The sequence below is a fragment of the Schistocerca nitens genome, chromosome 3 (genome assembly GCF_023898315.1).
Source record: "Schistocerca nitens isolate TAMUIC-IGC-003100 chromosome 3, iqSchNite1.1, whole genome shotgun sequence".
Classification (NCBI taxonomy): domain Eukaryota; kingdom Metazoa; phylum Arthropoda; class Insecta; order Orthoptera; family Acrididae; genus Schistocerca; species Schistocerca nitens.
In genome coordinates this window covers 866,982,901-867,000,715 of record NC_064616.1, presented here as the reverse complement: position 1 = coordinate 867,000,715, position 17,815 = coordinate 866,982,901, and the positions used below count along the sequence as shown (strand labels likewise).

The following is a 17,815-nucleotide window of genomic DNA, read 5'->3' as shown; positions in this document are numbered from 1 at the left end:
TTATAGGCTTTGAGCCTCTTCTGATACAGGCTTAAGTGGTTACTGCATGGTACCTTCTGAGAATCAATTCTGCAATAAATGGAGATGCAACAATTCTTGAATGCTTGAGAGCAGTATTTATGTTCAGTTTTATGTTGGAGATGTATATAAGTTTGGGAGAGCCAACAGAATTAATAAAAGTAGTAAAATGTGTTCCTTTCATTTATGTTGTTTGTAATGTGTCCTTTTTTTTTCCAGCAAATAATGATAATTTAATGCAGGACTTTTTCTTGGACTACAACCCAGAAGAAGGTGGACATAAATTATCTGTTTCAACACAGAAAGGCGGCCAAATAGAAAAAATTTTTAATGCAATTCGTCACAGTATGGGGCCAGAACTAGTTTCTAAAACGAATGCAGTTTTCCAATTTGAAGTGAAAGGTAAGTTGCCTTGACCTTAGATTAAGCAATATAAAACTGACTCTTTTTTTATGTCATAATCAAATAATTATTGTAGTGTTGTAAAACTGCATGTGCACTCTTGCCATTTTCCTGGCATTGCCATCCCCTGCTTGATGGGACCTGTTCATCGCTGACTGGTTTCATGGTGGAGCACGGCTCTTCGCACCCTCAAAGGTTGTCAATGATAGTCTTCTTTTCTGAGCTTTGCACTTCAAGATGGCCTTTGTAAGAATCCATCACTTCTCAAGGAACACCTCGTGACCCATTTTGCAACAGCATTAGTGTCAGCCTCCTATCCAGCCACCTTTCTCCTCTGGAAACAGAGGCTGAAGCTCTCCACTTATATTTTACCCCTTGTCAGGTGGAATCCTATATTGAACCTTTTACTGAATGGGAACTCCTTCAGGCCCTCTCTTCCATTCACCATTCGGCCCATGGCCCTGATTCCATCCATAGCCAATTGCTTCAACACTTCAGTCCTCCACAATGACAATATCCCCTCCATATATTTAATCATATTTGGCTCAATGGAGAGAGAGTATTGTGGTTCCTGGTCTTAAGCCCAGCAAGGATCCATTGTTCCTTGATAGGTACCAGCCAGTAGGTCTGACCAATGTCCCCTGCAAGTTACTTGAATAGATGATGGCTTGTTGGCTCAGTTGGATCCTCGAATCTCCAGATTTTTTTATCTCCTTACCACTGCAGCTTCTTGGAGGTGCAGTCACCAATCAATTATCTGTTTCGATAGGAAACCGCAATTTGGCAGACATGTTCTCAGTGTCACCATCTTGTCGCAGTTTTCTTTGATCTTAAGGCCAATGACACAGCTTGGTACCATCACATTCTACTTGCATTCCATGAGTGGGGTATTCGGGGCTCCCCCTCCTGATTTTTATTGCCAGTTTGGGTTGGAACCATTCTCAGCTCTCCAGACTCAGGAGAATGGCATTCCACAGGGCTCTGTAATAAGTTTCCTTCTTTTTCTCATCACTGTTAATGGACTTGTGGCTTCCACTAGACCATTGGTCACCCCTGCTTTGTGTGTGGATGATTTCTGTATTTTAGCTTGTTCTCACCTGGTGGTCCCTGCGGAGTGACAGCTCCGGGGTGCCATCCAGTGCACTTCCTCGAGGACATTCTCACACGGTTTTCAGTTCTCTCTCCATAAGTTGAGGGTAGCATGTTTCTGTTGTTGTACTATGGTCCATCCTGATGCCCAGTACCTGACTGCAGTCCCCGACTTCTGTTTCTGGGTCTTCTTTTTTGACAACAAGCTTACTTGGTTGCACATATTCGCCTTCTGAATGTTGGCTGCTTTCATAAACTGTGTCCTCTGCTTCCTTGCCCTCACTTCTTGGGGTGCGGATCACTTGACCCTTCTCTACCTTTATCAGGCATTAGTTCTGTCTTGTTTGGATTATGTTTGTTAAGTTTATATATCAGCTACCCCTTCCATGCTGCTCATCTTGGACGCGATTCATCATTGTGATATCTCTCTAGTCACTGGTGCCTTTCGCACTAGCCCTGTTGATAGTCTTCTGGTTGATGCTGTGATCCCTCCCTTTCAGTTCAGTGGTCCCAACTGCTGGTTTCCTATGCCATCACTACCAGCCCTTCCCCTGCTCACCCCTCTGCTTCTCTCTACCAGTTTCCATCTCCCCACCTTGTCTTCTTCCCTGCTTTCTTTTCCGACCACCCCTCCTTGGTTAGTTCCTCAGACCTGGATTCAGATGGATCTCTTCTGAGGTCCACAAACCTCCCTTGCTTCAATGGTTTTCCATTGTTTGTTCCATCACTCTTATGAGAGTTTGAGGAGGCCACTGTTTTTTGTACCAATGGCTCTAAATTCACCAGTCACATGGGGTATACCTTCATGTCTTCCACTGGCACAAGACACCATCTCTTGCCTGTCATGTGTGGGGGTGTTTACTGAGATTTGCAGCTTTATGCCAAATCCCTTTTTGCTCAGTTGTGGACTGACTCCTGGGGGCTACCTCCTGTCTAATAAAGTTCGTGCAGTCAAGGAGACTCCCACCACTGTGATGTTCTTCCCTCTGCCTCTCCCGGTGGGAATCTACTCTCCTGTGCCATCTTTGTGTTGTTGATGCTAGGTTGATCTGGGTTTTTTTAACTCCATGATGAGCCTCCTCTTTGTAGTTGCAATAGAGGACTAGGAGAAATTATTTTATACTTCTTAGTCTGGTCTAAAATTGTGCTATATTAAAAATTCAGTTTTATTTAAATAATTAATACTGTTCTGTTAATTTCTTTTGCCGTCCAGCCAGTCGTTGTCTTCAATTACCCTAGTTTGTCATTAGTTTGTTCAGTTTTGTTTTTGGTTTGATTATTAGACATTATTTTAGTCTTGTAATTGATTTTCAGGCCTATTTTCAAACTTTGACTATAAAGTTCAATTCTTATTGAATTTATTTGCACTAGAGCCAAACAGAAAAAGCTCATTAGCAAAACAAATGTCATTCTGGTATGTTCCAGTAAATTTTATTCCTTCCTCCTTTTCCCAGGTTATGGATCAAATGACTTTATCTAGGACTGCTGAAAATAGTTCTGGTGCTATGGAAACTTGCCTGACTGATATTTCAATTGTGAATGTTCCACTATCCTTATAAATTGTAGTGCAAGATGTAACATTGTCATAAACATTCTTTACAATATTAAAATATTTATAGAAAAGCATTTTTTTCCATCAACTGTATATATTTAAATTTATTCCTGACTGATTTTGGTTATTTCAACCATCATCCACTGGTAGAAAAACTGCACTGAGGTGACAAAAGTACTGGGAACTCCTAAGATCCTGTCAGACCTCCTTTTGCCCATTGTAGTCAAGCAGCTTGATGTGACATGGACGTCCCCTGCAGAAATATTGAGCCCTGCTGCCTCTATAGCCATCCACAATTGTGAAAGTGTTGCCAGTGCAGGATGTTGTGCACAAACTGATCTCATGATTATGTCCCATAATTGTTTGATGGGATTCATGTTGGGCGATCTGGGTGGTCAGATCATTCACTTGAATTGTCCAGAATGTTCTTCAAACCAATCATGAAGAGTTGTGGCCCACTGACATGACATCGTTGTTTGGAAACATGAAGTCCACGAATGGCTGCAAATGGTCTCCAAGTAGCCGAACATAACCATTTCCAGTCAATCATCAGTTCAGTTGGAACAGAGTACCCAGTCCTTTCCGTGTAAACACAGCCCACACCATAAGGAGCCACCATCAGCTTACACAGTGCTTTGTTGATAATTTGGGTCCCTGGCTTTGTGGTGTCTGCACCACACTTGAACCATAGCATCAGCTCTTACCAACAGAAATGGGAACTCAACTGACCAGACCACAGTTTTCCAGTCATCTAGGCTCCAGCAGATATGGTTATGAGCCCAGGAGAGGCACTGCAGATTATGTTGTGCTGTTAGCAAAGGCACTTGCATTAGTCATCTGCTGCCATAGCCCATAAACACCAAATTTTGCCACACTGTCCTAACGGATGTGTTCGTCATACGTCCCACATTGATTTCTGTCATCATTTCGTGCAGTCTTGCTTGTTTGTTAGCACTGATGGCTCTATGTAAATGCCGCTGCTCTCGGTCATTAGAAGGCATAGGGCACTGTGTTATCTGTGGTGATAGGTAATGCCTGAAATTTGGTATTCTCGGCACACCCTTTACACTGTTGATGTTGGAATATTGAACTCACAAACGATTTCCGAAATGGGATGCCCCTTGCATCTAGCTCCAACTACCATTCCACATTCAGAACCTGTTAATTCTCAACATGCAGCCATGAGCACATTGGAAACCTTTTTACATGGATCACCTGATACAAATGACAGCTCTGCCAATGCACTGCCCTTTTTATACCAAGTGTATGTGATACTATCGCCATCTGTATATGTGCATATTGCTATCCCCACGAATTTTGTCACCTCAGTGTATAATACAATTGGTATATGAACGTATCTCTATGAGCAATATGCATTTTTGATCCAACAGATGTCATAATTTTTCTTTAAATTGGTTGTGGTTGAAATAGCCGAAACCAGTCAAGAATAAATTTACATGTATACAGCTACAGCTAGTTACCTACACAAATCTTTGAATGCCACAGTATGTTAAAGCAAGGCATAGTTTCTAAAGGCCAGTTAGTATGGATTTTGATGAAATGGCTTTCTTTAAACTTTACATTAAGGCAAATTGGTAATTAAAACTTACTGAATATCTTGTACATTACTGAGAGGTGGATAGATCAATAGTTCTTTTATGTCATGTCTGTCTCCTTTATTGTGAAGCAAAAAAATTACAACATTGCTCAATTTTTTTAAATTGTCATCTTTTTCAAATGTTCTGTGAATAATTTTGCAAGTTTCTTTTGTAATAATTTCCATCCAGCTTTATTAATTTCAATTGAACCATCTCTCAGCAGCATATTGCTTTATAGGCCTCATCTGGCATTATTTCCAGAATGCCATTATTTTAATTATTTACTAAGTACATTCTTATTCATCTCTTGAGCTGTACAAACATTTCAAAACTCTCACTTTATCTTTAATAGCATTTCCACCTCCAAAATGTAAACAAGGGAACTTCAATATTAGCTCTTGACTTATAATGCTTTTCCCATTTTGTACTGTTAATACAGCTTGATTTGAACTCTTCGTGCATTTCTCCCTAAACACATTGGAGACTCCCACATTACCACTGAACAGAATATTGCAAGGCCAGTTTGTTGGAAGTTTGCGTGGAGAGATCAAAAGTAACTGCACACCCGTATGTAACACATACTGTGGAATTGATCACTAGATGCCACAAGAGGCAGACCTGCCAGTATAAAAGGAGGCAGGAAGTATTATGTTGTCAGTAGAGCAGTAGAGAAGCAGTAACAGCAGAATGGTTCGGTCAGGAGAGATTAGTGACTTTGAATGTGGACTAATTGTTGAATGTCACTTGAGTAACAAATCCATCAGTGACATTTCAACCCTTGTAATGCTGCCCAAATCAACTGTCGATGTGATTGTGAAGTGGAAATGCAAAGGAACCACCACGGGTAAACTGAAACTAGGCGAACCTCATGTACTGGTGGACAGGGACCATCAAGCATTGTGGAAGTTGGTTGTAAAAAAGAAAAAAGTATGGGGTTCTGTGGTCAAGAAGCTCCTCATAAGCCAAGCTATTCTGTAGTCAATGTTTAAGTGATGCTGGAGGCAGGTGTAAAGAGTGATGATGCCTATGGGCAGTGGATAACTGGAAATGCATTATTTGCAGTGATGAATCATGCTATACCCTGTGTGGCAATCTGATGGAAGGATCTGGCTGTGGCTGAATGTCGGAGAATGTCACCTGTCATAATGTGTAGTGCCAGCTGTGAAGTACAGAAGTGGTGGTGTTACAGTGTGGGGGGGTGTCTTTTGTGGTTAGGATGAAATCCCCTTATTGCATTTAAGAAAATACTAAATGCAGAAAGATATGAACACATTTTGCAGTGTTGTCTGCTGCGTACATCAGAAGAACAGTTTAGAGACAATGAGTGAGTAAATCAGCAAGACAATGCCACCTTGTCATAAAGCACAATTTGTGAGGCAGTGGTTTGTGGACAATAACATTCCTGAAATGGGCTGGCCTCCCAGAGTCCTGACCTGAACCTTTGAGATGAGTTAGAACATAATTTCCCGACAAATCCAAGTGTCTAAAATCACCACCTTATCTGGTTTCGGCTTTAGAGTAAGAATGGGCAGCCATTCCTCCACAGACTTAGACACATCATTCAAAGTGTCTCCAGCAGAGTTCAAGCCATCATAAAGGCGAAGGGTGGACACACCCCATGTTAATGCCCAGCAATAGGTGTCCGGATTCTTTTGACCAGATAGTGTGTGATAGCAACGTCAAGTTTTCTTGACTACACATGTTTGTAGCTCTTTCTACACACCCACACACACACACACACACACACACACACACACACACACACACACACACACAAATGGGATTGCCCATCAATTACAGACCAGACAACAGTAGTAACACATGCACACTCATAGTGTGTTGAAGAATGAGTGAACAATGACAAAACTCTGAAGGGCTTGCAGAAAGTAAACGTACAGCTGCATTGTGTTATGCTGCTGCAAGTAGACATGTTATAGTCATACCTAGGGAGACAGTCGCATTGTAATTCAATTTGTACCCTTTAAAGCAAATCACGTATTTGAGATACATTTGTCAAATAATAAGGTGAGACTATTTGAAGAAATGCATGATGGACTGTCCATGTATATCTGAGGATGAGAAAAGGTAGTGGTCACATAGTGGAAGAATGTTGGGGAAACAGTTTTCTCACCAAAAGACCTATCACAAAGATCTTTTAGGGGGTATTTTGTATGCAGTACCTGTCAGGCACTTGGGCACATATGGCACATGGTAGCTGTGTATAGTCAGCATATATTTCACATATAGATTTCATAAACTTAAATGTGAGCCTTTTTATAGTACAGCAGTCAGGGACCTTGGTGTGTTTGCTCATTACATTTGTGTGGTGTTTGAAAAAGTCACCATGAAGCCACCAGAAAGCTGCTGTATGTATTATACAATTTATAGACACTTAGTTTGGATCAAGCTATCAGATTCTGACTGGCATAAATCATTGGTACAGGAATTACTGATACAGGAAATCCACGGGCATTAAGTATAGCGACTCTGCTGTCAATACGATACCACAAAAAATTTTATATGATTCATCAATGTTTGCTGATGCCAGTCACATATTATATTCAGGAAATGTGGGCACACACACACACACACACACACACACACACACACACACACACACACACACACACACTGAATTCTGTACTTATAATTATTCTCAGTCAGATGATGTCGGAGAGATCAAAACTAGTTGTCAATGAAGGATATTATCCTTACTGCACCTGTGTGGTGGTTTCATAATGCAATTTGCAAATTCTTGTGAGATGGTACAACATTGGATTTTATAGCCGAGACTAATATTTTCATAGTAGTATCATTGTCCTTATCATCATTATTTCAGATTTTAGTTTTTGGTTAAAGGAACTTCCCTTCACTACTACAAGTATTTCATGATGTCAACACCAACAAGAAAGTGCTAATCTTCTCCATATGTCAATGATAAGCAAACTGGTACTATGTGCCCTTGATGTTGAGTTTTATCTCATTTAACTGACACTTCCTGTTTTGGGAATCTTGTGCAGTGTGTGTGAGATTCCATCAGAGACAATATTATAAAAATTCCTTGACCTCACTGTTATCAAGGTTAGGTTAGTGTTGTTTTAACGTCTCGTCGACAACGAGGTCATTAGAGACGGAGCGCAAGCTCGGGTTAGGGAAGGATGGGGAAGGAAATCGGCCGTGCCCTTTCAAAGGAACCATCCCGGCATTTGCCTGAAACGATTCAGGGAAATCACGGAAAACCTAAATCAGGATGGCTGGAGACGGGATTGAACCGTCGTCCTCCCGAATGCGAGTCCAGTGTGCTAACCACTGCGCCACCTCGCTCGGTACTGTTATCAAGCAAGGTGGCACAGTGATAAGGCACAGGACTTGTATTCAGGAGGACATTGGTTCAAATTTCCGTACAGCCATAAAGATTTAGACTTCCTCTATTTCCCGTAAGTCACTTAATGCACCTTCCTCTGAGAGAACACAGGCAGTTTCCTTTCCTTCCCTTCCCTTTCCCGATCCAAGCTCGTGCTCTCTCTCTATTAACCTCAATGTTGACAAAACATGAAATCCTAATCTTGCTTGTTGCTGTACCTCATTGTCATTGTCTAACAGTATAAGTAGAATGTGAGAGGGGGGGGGGGGGGGGGAGCAAGAGCATGAGCAAGAGCAATTGACGTAGAGATAAGTAATTAGTTAATGTGGTGTATTCCACAAAACATTGAAAGCATTGGGAAAGAATTGTGATCAATGATCACTTTGCTGCTGCCCTCAACTCACATATAGTTCATACATCTTGCTCAGTGGCAACCCAGATTTACTCAATAGGATTTAGGATGCTCAGTGGCAACCCAGATTTACTCAATAGGATTTAGGATAGCTTTCACCTACATTTTTTTTTCTCAGACCATTATGACACAGATCAGAAGCAATAGAAGGGTTCTTTGCCTTGCTGAAGGTGCACATCATATGATCAATCAGTAGTCTGTTCCTACATCATTCACCAGTCAGTCATCTACAAGTATTCTCAACAAGTCACTGTACTGTGCACAACAGAGGGTATGTCATACCGATATTAATTTTTTGTCTTCTTGGATTTATGTCGTTAGAGAGGGGAAAAATGTCTGTGTGTACTTACTGTGTATGTGCTCTAATCTCTCTTGATCCTCACATGAAATACATGATGGTGATAGCAGAACTGTTGTTTAATCTTTCTCAAATAATTTACTACCCAACAGTGTTTTGCATGAACTAATTCACCTTTCTTCCAAAGATTTCAGTTTGTTTCCCCCCTAACATTTGTTTAATTTTCATATGGGCTTGTCAGACTTTCTACAATTATTAGCAGTGCATATCTGAATTTAGGCAATGTCTGATGTCATGTGTACATGATAAGGAATCTAAATGCTAGAAAAATAATATAAAATTGGGCACACTTAGTGTTTTGCGTCCGATTTCCATTACAGATGCACTACATTTACCTTCAACCCAACAAATCTAAGACATCCATTCACTTTCTCTGATACTGATTTTATGTGTTAATCCCATTTTATGTCACTTGTCTGTATTACCACTAAATATGTGAGAGATTGTGTGTTTACTCCCATGCAAACATCCTCCCATGTAAGAATACCTCTATAACTTGCTTAACAGTGCCCTATTGGGAAGCAGGATGAGGTGCCTCATGTGGTTTTTAACATACCCATACCCATGCCCTACCATCAACATTTACCAGTGTCTACTTCCACGTCAGCCAAATAAGCTAGCTCAGTGTATTTAATCTGCTACCTGAAACTACTTCAGCTATGACTTGTATAAAATATGTTGTTCAAAATTATATTTCCTAATCATGGGAATGATCAGCTTCAGCAGCTCTTACACTGCTTGTACTCTGTTACGTACTCAAAACCCATACTATTAGAAAGAGATTCTGAATGTTACTCATGAAAGAGTTGCCATTTGAAAAAAGTAATTCATTTAACATGTACTATAAAATGTCACACTGAATAGGAAATTTTGGGACCACTTGCCACAGTAGAACATCCTGTCTTTGCTGTGTCACTAATGTGACTTTTAGAATGTACCATTTTCTTTATCATGTCCCAAAACAGCATAGACGGTCATTTTGTAGACTGTCCATCCTGATTTATTTCTTTTCTACATGCACACATTTACTGATCATATGTGCATCAATGATTAACCACAAATTCATCATATTCTGAATTGTCTGTGAACTGTATACATTATTTTTTGTCCCTGCATGATTTAAAATTTAATTGCAAAAGATCTTTTGTGATTATTGATTTTAGGTCCATTGAGTCTAAATTAAATATTGAGACTTTTCTACTCAGCATTATACAAAATTAAAATTTGGTAATCTACACTCATATCAGCCTTTAGCTCATTAGCACAGTATGTCTTATGGCACTGTAAAGCTACAGCCATATTGCTCTCTGTAACTTTTGATTGACATTTTATGTATAAAAAAAGGTAACTTCTGTAGTTTCTGTCTATTTTTTTTTATATATATAGGTGCTGAGGAAGGTGTTTGGCATATAGACTTGAAGAATGGAAATGGGGCGGCAGGAAAAGGCAAGCCAGCTTCAAATCCTGATGCGATTTTATCAATGGATGCAGCTGATTTTTACAATATGTTTTCAGGTCAGTTACATATAATAATTTTAAAATAATTTATTTGTCAATTCTTGCTGAAGATATCTTAATTTGTATCAGAGGGCTACCAAAACTTACTTAAATTTCACAAATAGAAAGTTAAAGAATTTCACATTAAAGGAACAGTTTAAGGAAAAACATTCAACTGTTAAAGGTCTTCATTCTTCTCTCGTGTGATCTTTGCCAATTACTTTGACATCTACATCATTTTTCAAAGGGTGACAAATCTTTGTTACTGTTACATTCATTTGTTGTCATTTTGGATATATTTGTTGGATGTCAGTGCAAATGTGTGACCAAAAAAGTAGTGTCTGAAAGCTAAGCATTAATCTGGAAGAAACTGAAATGAAAAGAAAAAAGTGTGCAACAATTGTAAATCACAGATTACACCTGAAACTGGGCTTGTGAGATCTGCATAAGGAGTCTGCAAGACAGTTGTCTTCAGGAAATGCAGTTATCTCAGGAGGTAAAGTTTCTTCATAAGTTTCTGCACTATGTTTCCCATGCCCAGCATTTCACAGAGGAAGCTGTTCGTCGTGGAGTCAGCGACACTGAGATTGGACAGTGAACAAAAGGAGGAATGTGCCCTTCACAGATCAGTCCCACTTCTATTTGTGGAATGACTTCATTACATATTCATGTGGAGAGAAAGTAGTTTTTGGTACATACAGAATCATTGTGGAGAGAGGCTGGTTTGGTGATGGCAGTGATAGTGAGAAAGCATAGTGCTGCATTTGTGTACTTCACTACCCAGAACCAGACAGATGGGACCTCCACTCAACGTATTTCCATGAATTAGTCTGCACACACAGTTCTTGAAGCTCTTCATATTGCCAAGAATCTGGCAGCTAGGGCCTGGCCACCTCCACACACTTGTGAAGCGGTCGGGTGGTGAGTGGTGGTGACATGCCATGGAGCCGAGGGCAAACACTGTAAACGGTTTCAAAGAACTATTGAGTTTCATACATTGCATAGTGAGGCAGGCATGCCTCTCCTCGTTGACTCTGGTTGGGGCTGATGAGTGGGCAGGGGCTTCTGCCTGATGCTGCTGAGCTGGTGCCTTACACTGCTGACGCCAGCAGCCTCTGTAGGTCATGGCCATTTATGTCAACAGCACTCTGTGTTGTGCTGCAATTGTGTCCCACTCGGGAGACGGCCCCTCAGCACACAAGTCATGTTGGAAGCTTGGGAGAGTCATATCTGACACCGATATGAGTGAGTGGGTGGTATGAGGGTGTTGTCAGCTATGTGTTATTGATAGAGTTGTGTGTGTGTGTGGAGTGTCTTTTTTGCTTTGACTTCATGTAGTGTAACACAACACTTTTCTAACAAGTTCCATAACATCAAATGATGGCAGCATAAGACTGTTGAAACTTGTCATTTTGGAACAATATAAGGATCTAGAATGTGATTCCAGTGTATGAAGTGTGCTATTCACTTCCATAGGGACACTCTGCCTAGTGTGGTGACACCCCACCTCTTGCTACAAGATTACGGCTGCGTGGCACCACTTGCCGCTGAGCTCAGCTGTCACCTCTGCACAATCCCCTGGCATGTTCAATATTGTGATCTACATGTCACTATACTGGCAGCTACCTACTCATGGCTGTTAATTCAATGCTCCATGGTAGCTTCTTTGCTGCTTCTCATTACTTTTGTTAAATATTTAAAAAATTTTTGTCTAACGACTGGGTAGCGGCCCCACACTTAAAGGACAGTCGCACGTCAAACAAATCCTGCCCTTTTTGGTGAAGAGAACATGATGACATTGATCCAGGTTCTATTCCAGGTATTCCCTTGTGCACCTTCCGTGCAACTCTGCGCCAGGTGGAGCTGTTTCAATGTTTTTCAAGTAATTTTCATCCATGATTACAAAATGAAACGGGGAGTTTTAAGTTCCTGTGTATCATCTGTCTTAGATCAGTGAAGAGCAGTGAACACAAGAAAGCATTTGAACTTATTTTTCACACTATCATTGGTTTTAAATTGTTTGAAATTAATTAGTGTTAGAAAAAGAATGAGTGAAAGTTTTTTCAACTGTCGATGATCATATTTATTAGAATATGTTTCTCATCTTTGTGTAATTACACTGTTTTCCATGTGCACATAAAAAAAAAGTCATGTCGTGGTATTCCAGAAAGAGTTTAACATGAATAAAATGTTGTTTCAGGAAAATTAAAGCCAGCAGCTGCATTCATGTCTGGGAAATTGAAGATCACAGGAAACATGCAGAAAGCTCTTAAATTGGAAAAATTAATGGGGCAGCTAAAATCAAAGCTGTAATGCTCATTTCAGAATTGCACACAGAAACCATGACGTTGATGGCTATGTGAAAATATTTTCTACTTTTTTATGCTCATCTGTAAAGTGAATATATTTTTTATAAGATGTTTACTGCAAAATGTTTTGTGCTTCTCATTGTGTGATCATTGCATTTTATTTTTATAAGAGTAGATACTTCTGCCAGTTTAATGGAATGGATCCAGCATTTTCTGGTGAGGATGGCCTGCGTGTTGAAGTGTGTTTGCTGTTAATTTCTGTAAAACAAACAGTGGTTTAAGTAAAATTTTCCATTATTGGGATTGCTAGGAGTGATATAAGAAGTGTGCAGCAGTTTTCTTTGTTGATGAGAGAAAATGGCATTATAAATAATTTCAGAGTTGCTGGTATATTAAGAGAATACTGGATTTGAAACATGCAGCGAGAGTATTTAAATGAAAATTTGAGTAAACACAACCGCAATGAAATTGAAAACTTAATATGCAAGGTTATGCTCATGTACATCACCAATCGTGCAATGTTTTTCTATGCTGTAGCACTCATACTAACTTGAAGTAAAATTCAATACTTCATGTATTTGCCACTGAAAGTGGACTGACGTCACATGACAGAAAAATAAGTGATATTTGTCTAGGTTTCATGCCAGTTTCATTAAAATTGGAAGGTTAGAAGCTGATTGTCATTGCCACATTTATTTGTGTACATGGTTATGCAATTTGTTGGATTCTTGCCAGAATGGATGTTTTAAAGTTTATGATTTACACATCATGCAAATCATAAGTTCAGTATCGGTTCAGTATTTTTCTGGTTTAACTGTTAATATTTGTACATGTTGCAGTATTGTATTATATAATATATTTTTACAGCTTTGTCTCTTTCATTTTACATTAACACCATCCCCCCAAATCATATGCAGAACAATGATCATAGTATTTATAATAACTGTTTACAACTCAAGACACTTAAGTTCATTACATGTTAATACAAAAAGTTTCCAGTTAACACTCTTAAAATATAAAGTCAAGAACTGTTGGGCAACTTTAACTCTGATCTTTATTCATCTGTGAGGATGCACACAGTGCAGTTTCATGCCTCAACTAGAAGTCGTGTCAATACCATTTTGTAACAATTTTTTGAAACCCCCAAAAATAAATAAAATATTAGTCTTCAAAAAAATCTCAGATCACTACAGGTATCAGACTTCCTTCAGAACAAAAAAGGCAAACCTAGAAAATATTCGGAACAGGGGAAAATTCTCATGTGTTTTATTATTATTATAAACAGTATTATAACATTTCAGGAAAAGTTGCGAAAAAATCATGTTTATACATCATCAGAAACTGACAAAGTAGATAACAAAATCAAATGAATGTGGACTGTTGCTGAGATGGCGGGGGGGGGGGGGGGGGGGGGGGGGATATGAAAGAAGCTACTTTTTCTGATAAAAGAGAACGGGAACAACAAAAAAGACAGTTCACATGTATCATATATTTTTAATTGCTATTGTTTTAACATATTATTAGAAAATTGATTCAAGAAATTTGAAAGAGAATGCAAAACATTACACCACAAGCAGTTTTGCGACTAAGGCCAGCACAGCTGTTCAAAGTGTCGTCATTATCAGCAAGATGATGCATTATCTGAAGGTGTCCTACTACTAGAGGCATATTTTTAATAAATTGTTTTTTACTAATTTTACATTTTAAATACCAAGGAGTTTTATTAAACAAAATTTCTCATACACAGCCATCTGAAAAATGGAAATAATGATGACAATAAGAACTTATAGTTTTGAAGGTCATGTAAAATCAGATCCAAATCCAAAGGAGGCGTTGTCAGTAAAGTTCATCAGTTAGTACTGAAAGCACATTTATCACCAACACCAATGTACAGCAAGAATAGGACTTACCTCCTGAACAGTGTGTGCAGCCATTTGTACAAACACAGATTCTTCTAGACTATGCAAATATTACAAATATAAGATATTTCAAGAACCTTCAACAAATGATAAATTCTAAATAACGAATAATTGCTGGTGGTTAGGTTTGAATTGGCAACCTGCCACACACCAGCCAGTGACGCTAACCTCTATGCCGCACTGCATGCACACAGTTGTGGCATTCCTCCCTCTCCTGGAGAAATAGCGATCCACCATTTGAAGTTATCATTGTAGTTGACTAAAACACCGTGCATCTAGATGCTGTCAACGGTACTCTGTATGGCAGCGCTGGTGGATCATCACATTGTGGTAGTGCTGTTACATCCTCTTCATTGCGATGAGCATCAAAGGTAGCCCTTCCTGTCAAGTGCTTCTTCAGTTTCCTTGAATATGTGACATCCGACAAGCAATGAAGGATAAGATGTGGCCCAAAGTAACTCTTTAGCAACATTTCTGATAGTCCCTCTTTCTGCACAGGCATAAAAATGCACATCAAGTATCCCAGGCTGTATCTCATTGACCTGTACTTGGTGCATTAGTGCTCTCAGCCCTGCTCCTGGGCACCCAGGGTCCAAATGTGAGCCAATTGCCTTGCATCATCAGTCAACCTGTGCATCGTCTAGTTAAAATGGAAACAGTGTATCCATTGTTGATTTGGTCTTGCAATTGTGGAACAGAAAAAAACATTGTGAAGCCTGTAGTGTCTTGCTTTGCTGTATTACATGTGAATGTCACAATGTGTAATATTGTATCCCAATCTGCCAAAGTCTTAGTAAAATGTTCTGTGGATGGTAGGCAGTTGTCACCCTGTGAGTGATGTTGCAGTGTGAAATTACCTTTTATACTAGCTTCAAATGGGAAACTTTTCCATAATTGGAGATTGTCACATGGGGTACTCCATGCTTCATAATGATGTCTTATACTTTGACATTCAGCATAATGGGTAAGGTAGTCAGTGCAGACTATTATCCATAGATTCCCATTTGTCAACTTTGGGAATCTTCACAAGAGGTCAGTTCCAGTATGGTGGAATGGTGCTGCTTCTGCCTGGATTAGTACCGGATTCCCCAGAGGTAAATGCAGCACATGCTTTCAGCATTGGCATTTCATACTTTTTGTTCTGTACCAGGTGTGACAACACCACAAGCCATCACTGTTGTAACAAATGTAAACTTTATGAGCTGATGGTGGTGCAACGACAAAACCAGGAGCTCAACTCAGGAAGGGAGAACAAAACTCTGTGTGAGTCTGTTGATGGGGGGAGCAAAGAGACTGAATACTGTCTGCATAGAGACAAGATGGAGATAAATATGGATGTGACCAATGTGAATGACTGCCATTAGCATGCATAAACAGCATGGTACGAGGTGAGGGACTGGTCCTGAGGTAGTTGAAACTAGAAAAACTGCTGGGCCAGGTGTATCGTCACCAACAGGTAAACACTTAAGTCAATGGCTCTGCTGATGTCATGTTTCGTGTGCTGACTACATGACAGCATTCTGCTGTGATATCCATGCCAGCTCATCTGTATCTGTCTTGATGTCTGCTAGCGGTGATGCCAAACGTACTGTGGCTCATGTAGTGTTTAACGGATCGATAGAGACCTGTTCAGTGATACCTGTGTCTGATTCTGTCTAAGACTCTTCAACAATCTCAGGTGACCAGATGTTGGAGTGTTGTGGAAAACTTCAGCATTGCTGGCTACAGATGAGCTGGGATCACAAGCAACAGTTTTAGCTGCATCAGATCATAGTTCGTCATATGTAATATTCCATATATTAATTGGAATCCTCCTTTGGTTGGTTCCTCCTTCCTCAAGACTTATGTTTCCAGCTGGATCTTCCCTCTGTGCAGCAATGACTGAGATTTCATTCACACTGATGTGTACCTCAAAAGGATTCCTTGAAAGACAGTTGGCATCCTTGTGTTTGCATCGCCGTTTGTCTGCTACTGTGATGATGTACTCCTGAAGCCTTGGTGACTATCTCGCCAATCAACCCAATGGATCCTGCAGGCTAGTCAGCCAGCAGAGAGAATGGTGGTTCATCACAACAGTGAATGGTTTGCTAAATATTACCAAAACTTGTTGATGACCCAAACAACTGCAAGGCAGTTTTTATTGGTTGTTGAATAGTTCATCTCCGACTTGGAGAGTACGTTGGAAGCACAAGCTATCACCTTTTCAGCACCTTGTTGAACTTTAACTAGAACTGCACCTACCCCATAATGGCCAGCATTAGTGGTAAGTTCTGTCTTGGCATTCTCATCATGAAATGCAAGAACTGAACATGATTTTAGTACCTCCTTAAGGACAAGGAAAGATCTTTCTTGCATCTTGTTCCACACAAATTTGGTATCTCCCTGTGGTAGCTCATACAAGGGATGTGCCTTGGTACAGAAGTCTTTTATAAATCACATTACACAGTCCAAATGGCATAACTGTAATCTTACAGAAGCCATTAGGAGTAATAAATTCAGTATTTTCCAGGTCAGCCTAGATTTTCCAGTTGCCTGCTGCATGTCCATACTTATGAAATACTATGTTTCTTTCAAGCAGTCTAGGGTATGGGGTGGTCAAACTTTTTTGCTCAAGAGTCAATACTGACTGTGGGGTGGCACTTTGGACTGTGTATGTTCCGATTTATTATTAATTGGTAACATACATGAATTAGTATGTGTTACACTAGCTATTGTAAGGGTGTGATACATTGGCTGCTGGATCCTAAGACTCTGATCATTGAAAGTTGACACCATTTGGAACACTTTGTGTCAACTGTTTTCTGCTTCAGATTGCGGGATCATCAGTGACCTCAAGTTGTGACTCTGCAATTTCCTGTAATTGTTGTGCTGTCTGTGTGAACAGATGATTAATGACAGTAATTATTCTGGAATGAGAGACCAATCACAAATGTCTACTATATGATTTGAATGTGTGTGGCAGCCAGAAATGTCAGACCAAGTACACAAGACTATAGCAGCCTTGAATGTCCACCCCATACATCAGGAGGTACAGCATTAATCTGGTTATAAGAAGAGGTTTCCTCCCAAATTTGTCATTCAAAAATGTACAGGGTCATCTTATATTCACAGATTAAACTATTGCTGCTGCAGAGTTCAACATTTTTATATTGTTCAGTAGTATATAGGAGTAGTCGCACATTTAGAGATGAAGCTTCGGCTGTTGAAGCCACGTGCAGATATATTTTGAAGAATTTGGAAGGCCAGAGCGTGGCAAATGATACATCCCAAACAGGTTCGAGATCTCCTGATACACTG

General features: G+C 39.8%; 1 protein-coding gene across 2 annotated transcripts in view; it reads left to right on the top strand.

Moving 5' to 3' along the window:
- LOC126248905 (hydroxysteroid dehydrogenase-like protein 2) overlaps positions 1 to 13,465 on the top strand; it is a 71,869-nt gene extending 58,404 nt beyond the window's left edge. For both annotated transcript variants that reach the window (XM_049950381.1, XM_049950382.1), the window contains exons 6-8: positions 238 to 420; positions 10,180 to 10,308; positions 12,491 to 13,465. In XM_049950381.1, coding sequence (XP_049806338.1) covers positions 238 to 420; positions 10,180 to 10,308; positions 12,491 to 12,603 — 425 coding nt within the window. In that variant the 3' untranslated portion in view covers positions 12,604 to 13,465. The remainder of the gene's footprint in view (positions 1 to 237; positions 421 to 10,179; positions 10,309 to 12,490) is intronic.
- The last annotated feature ends 4,350 nt before the right edge of the window (positions 13,466 to 17,815 follow it).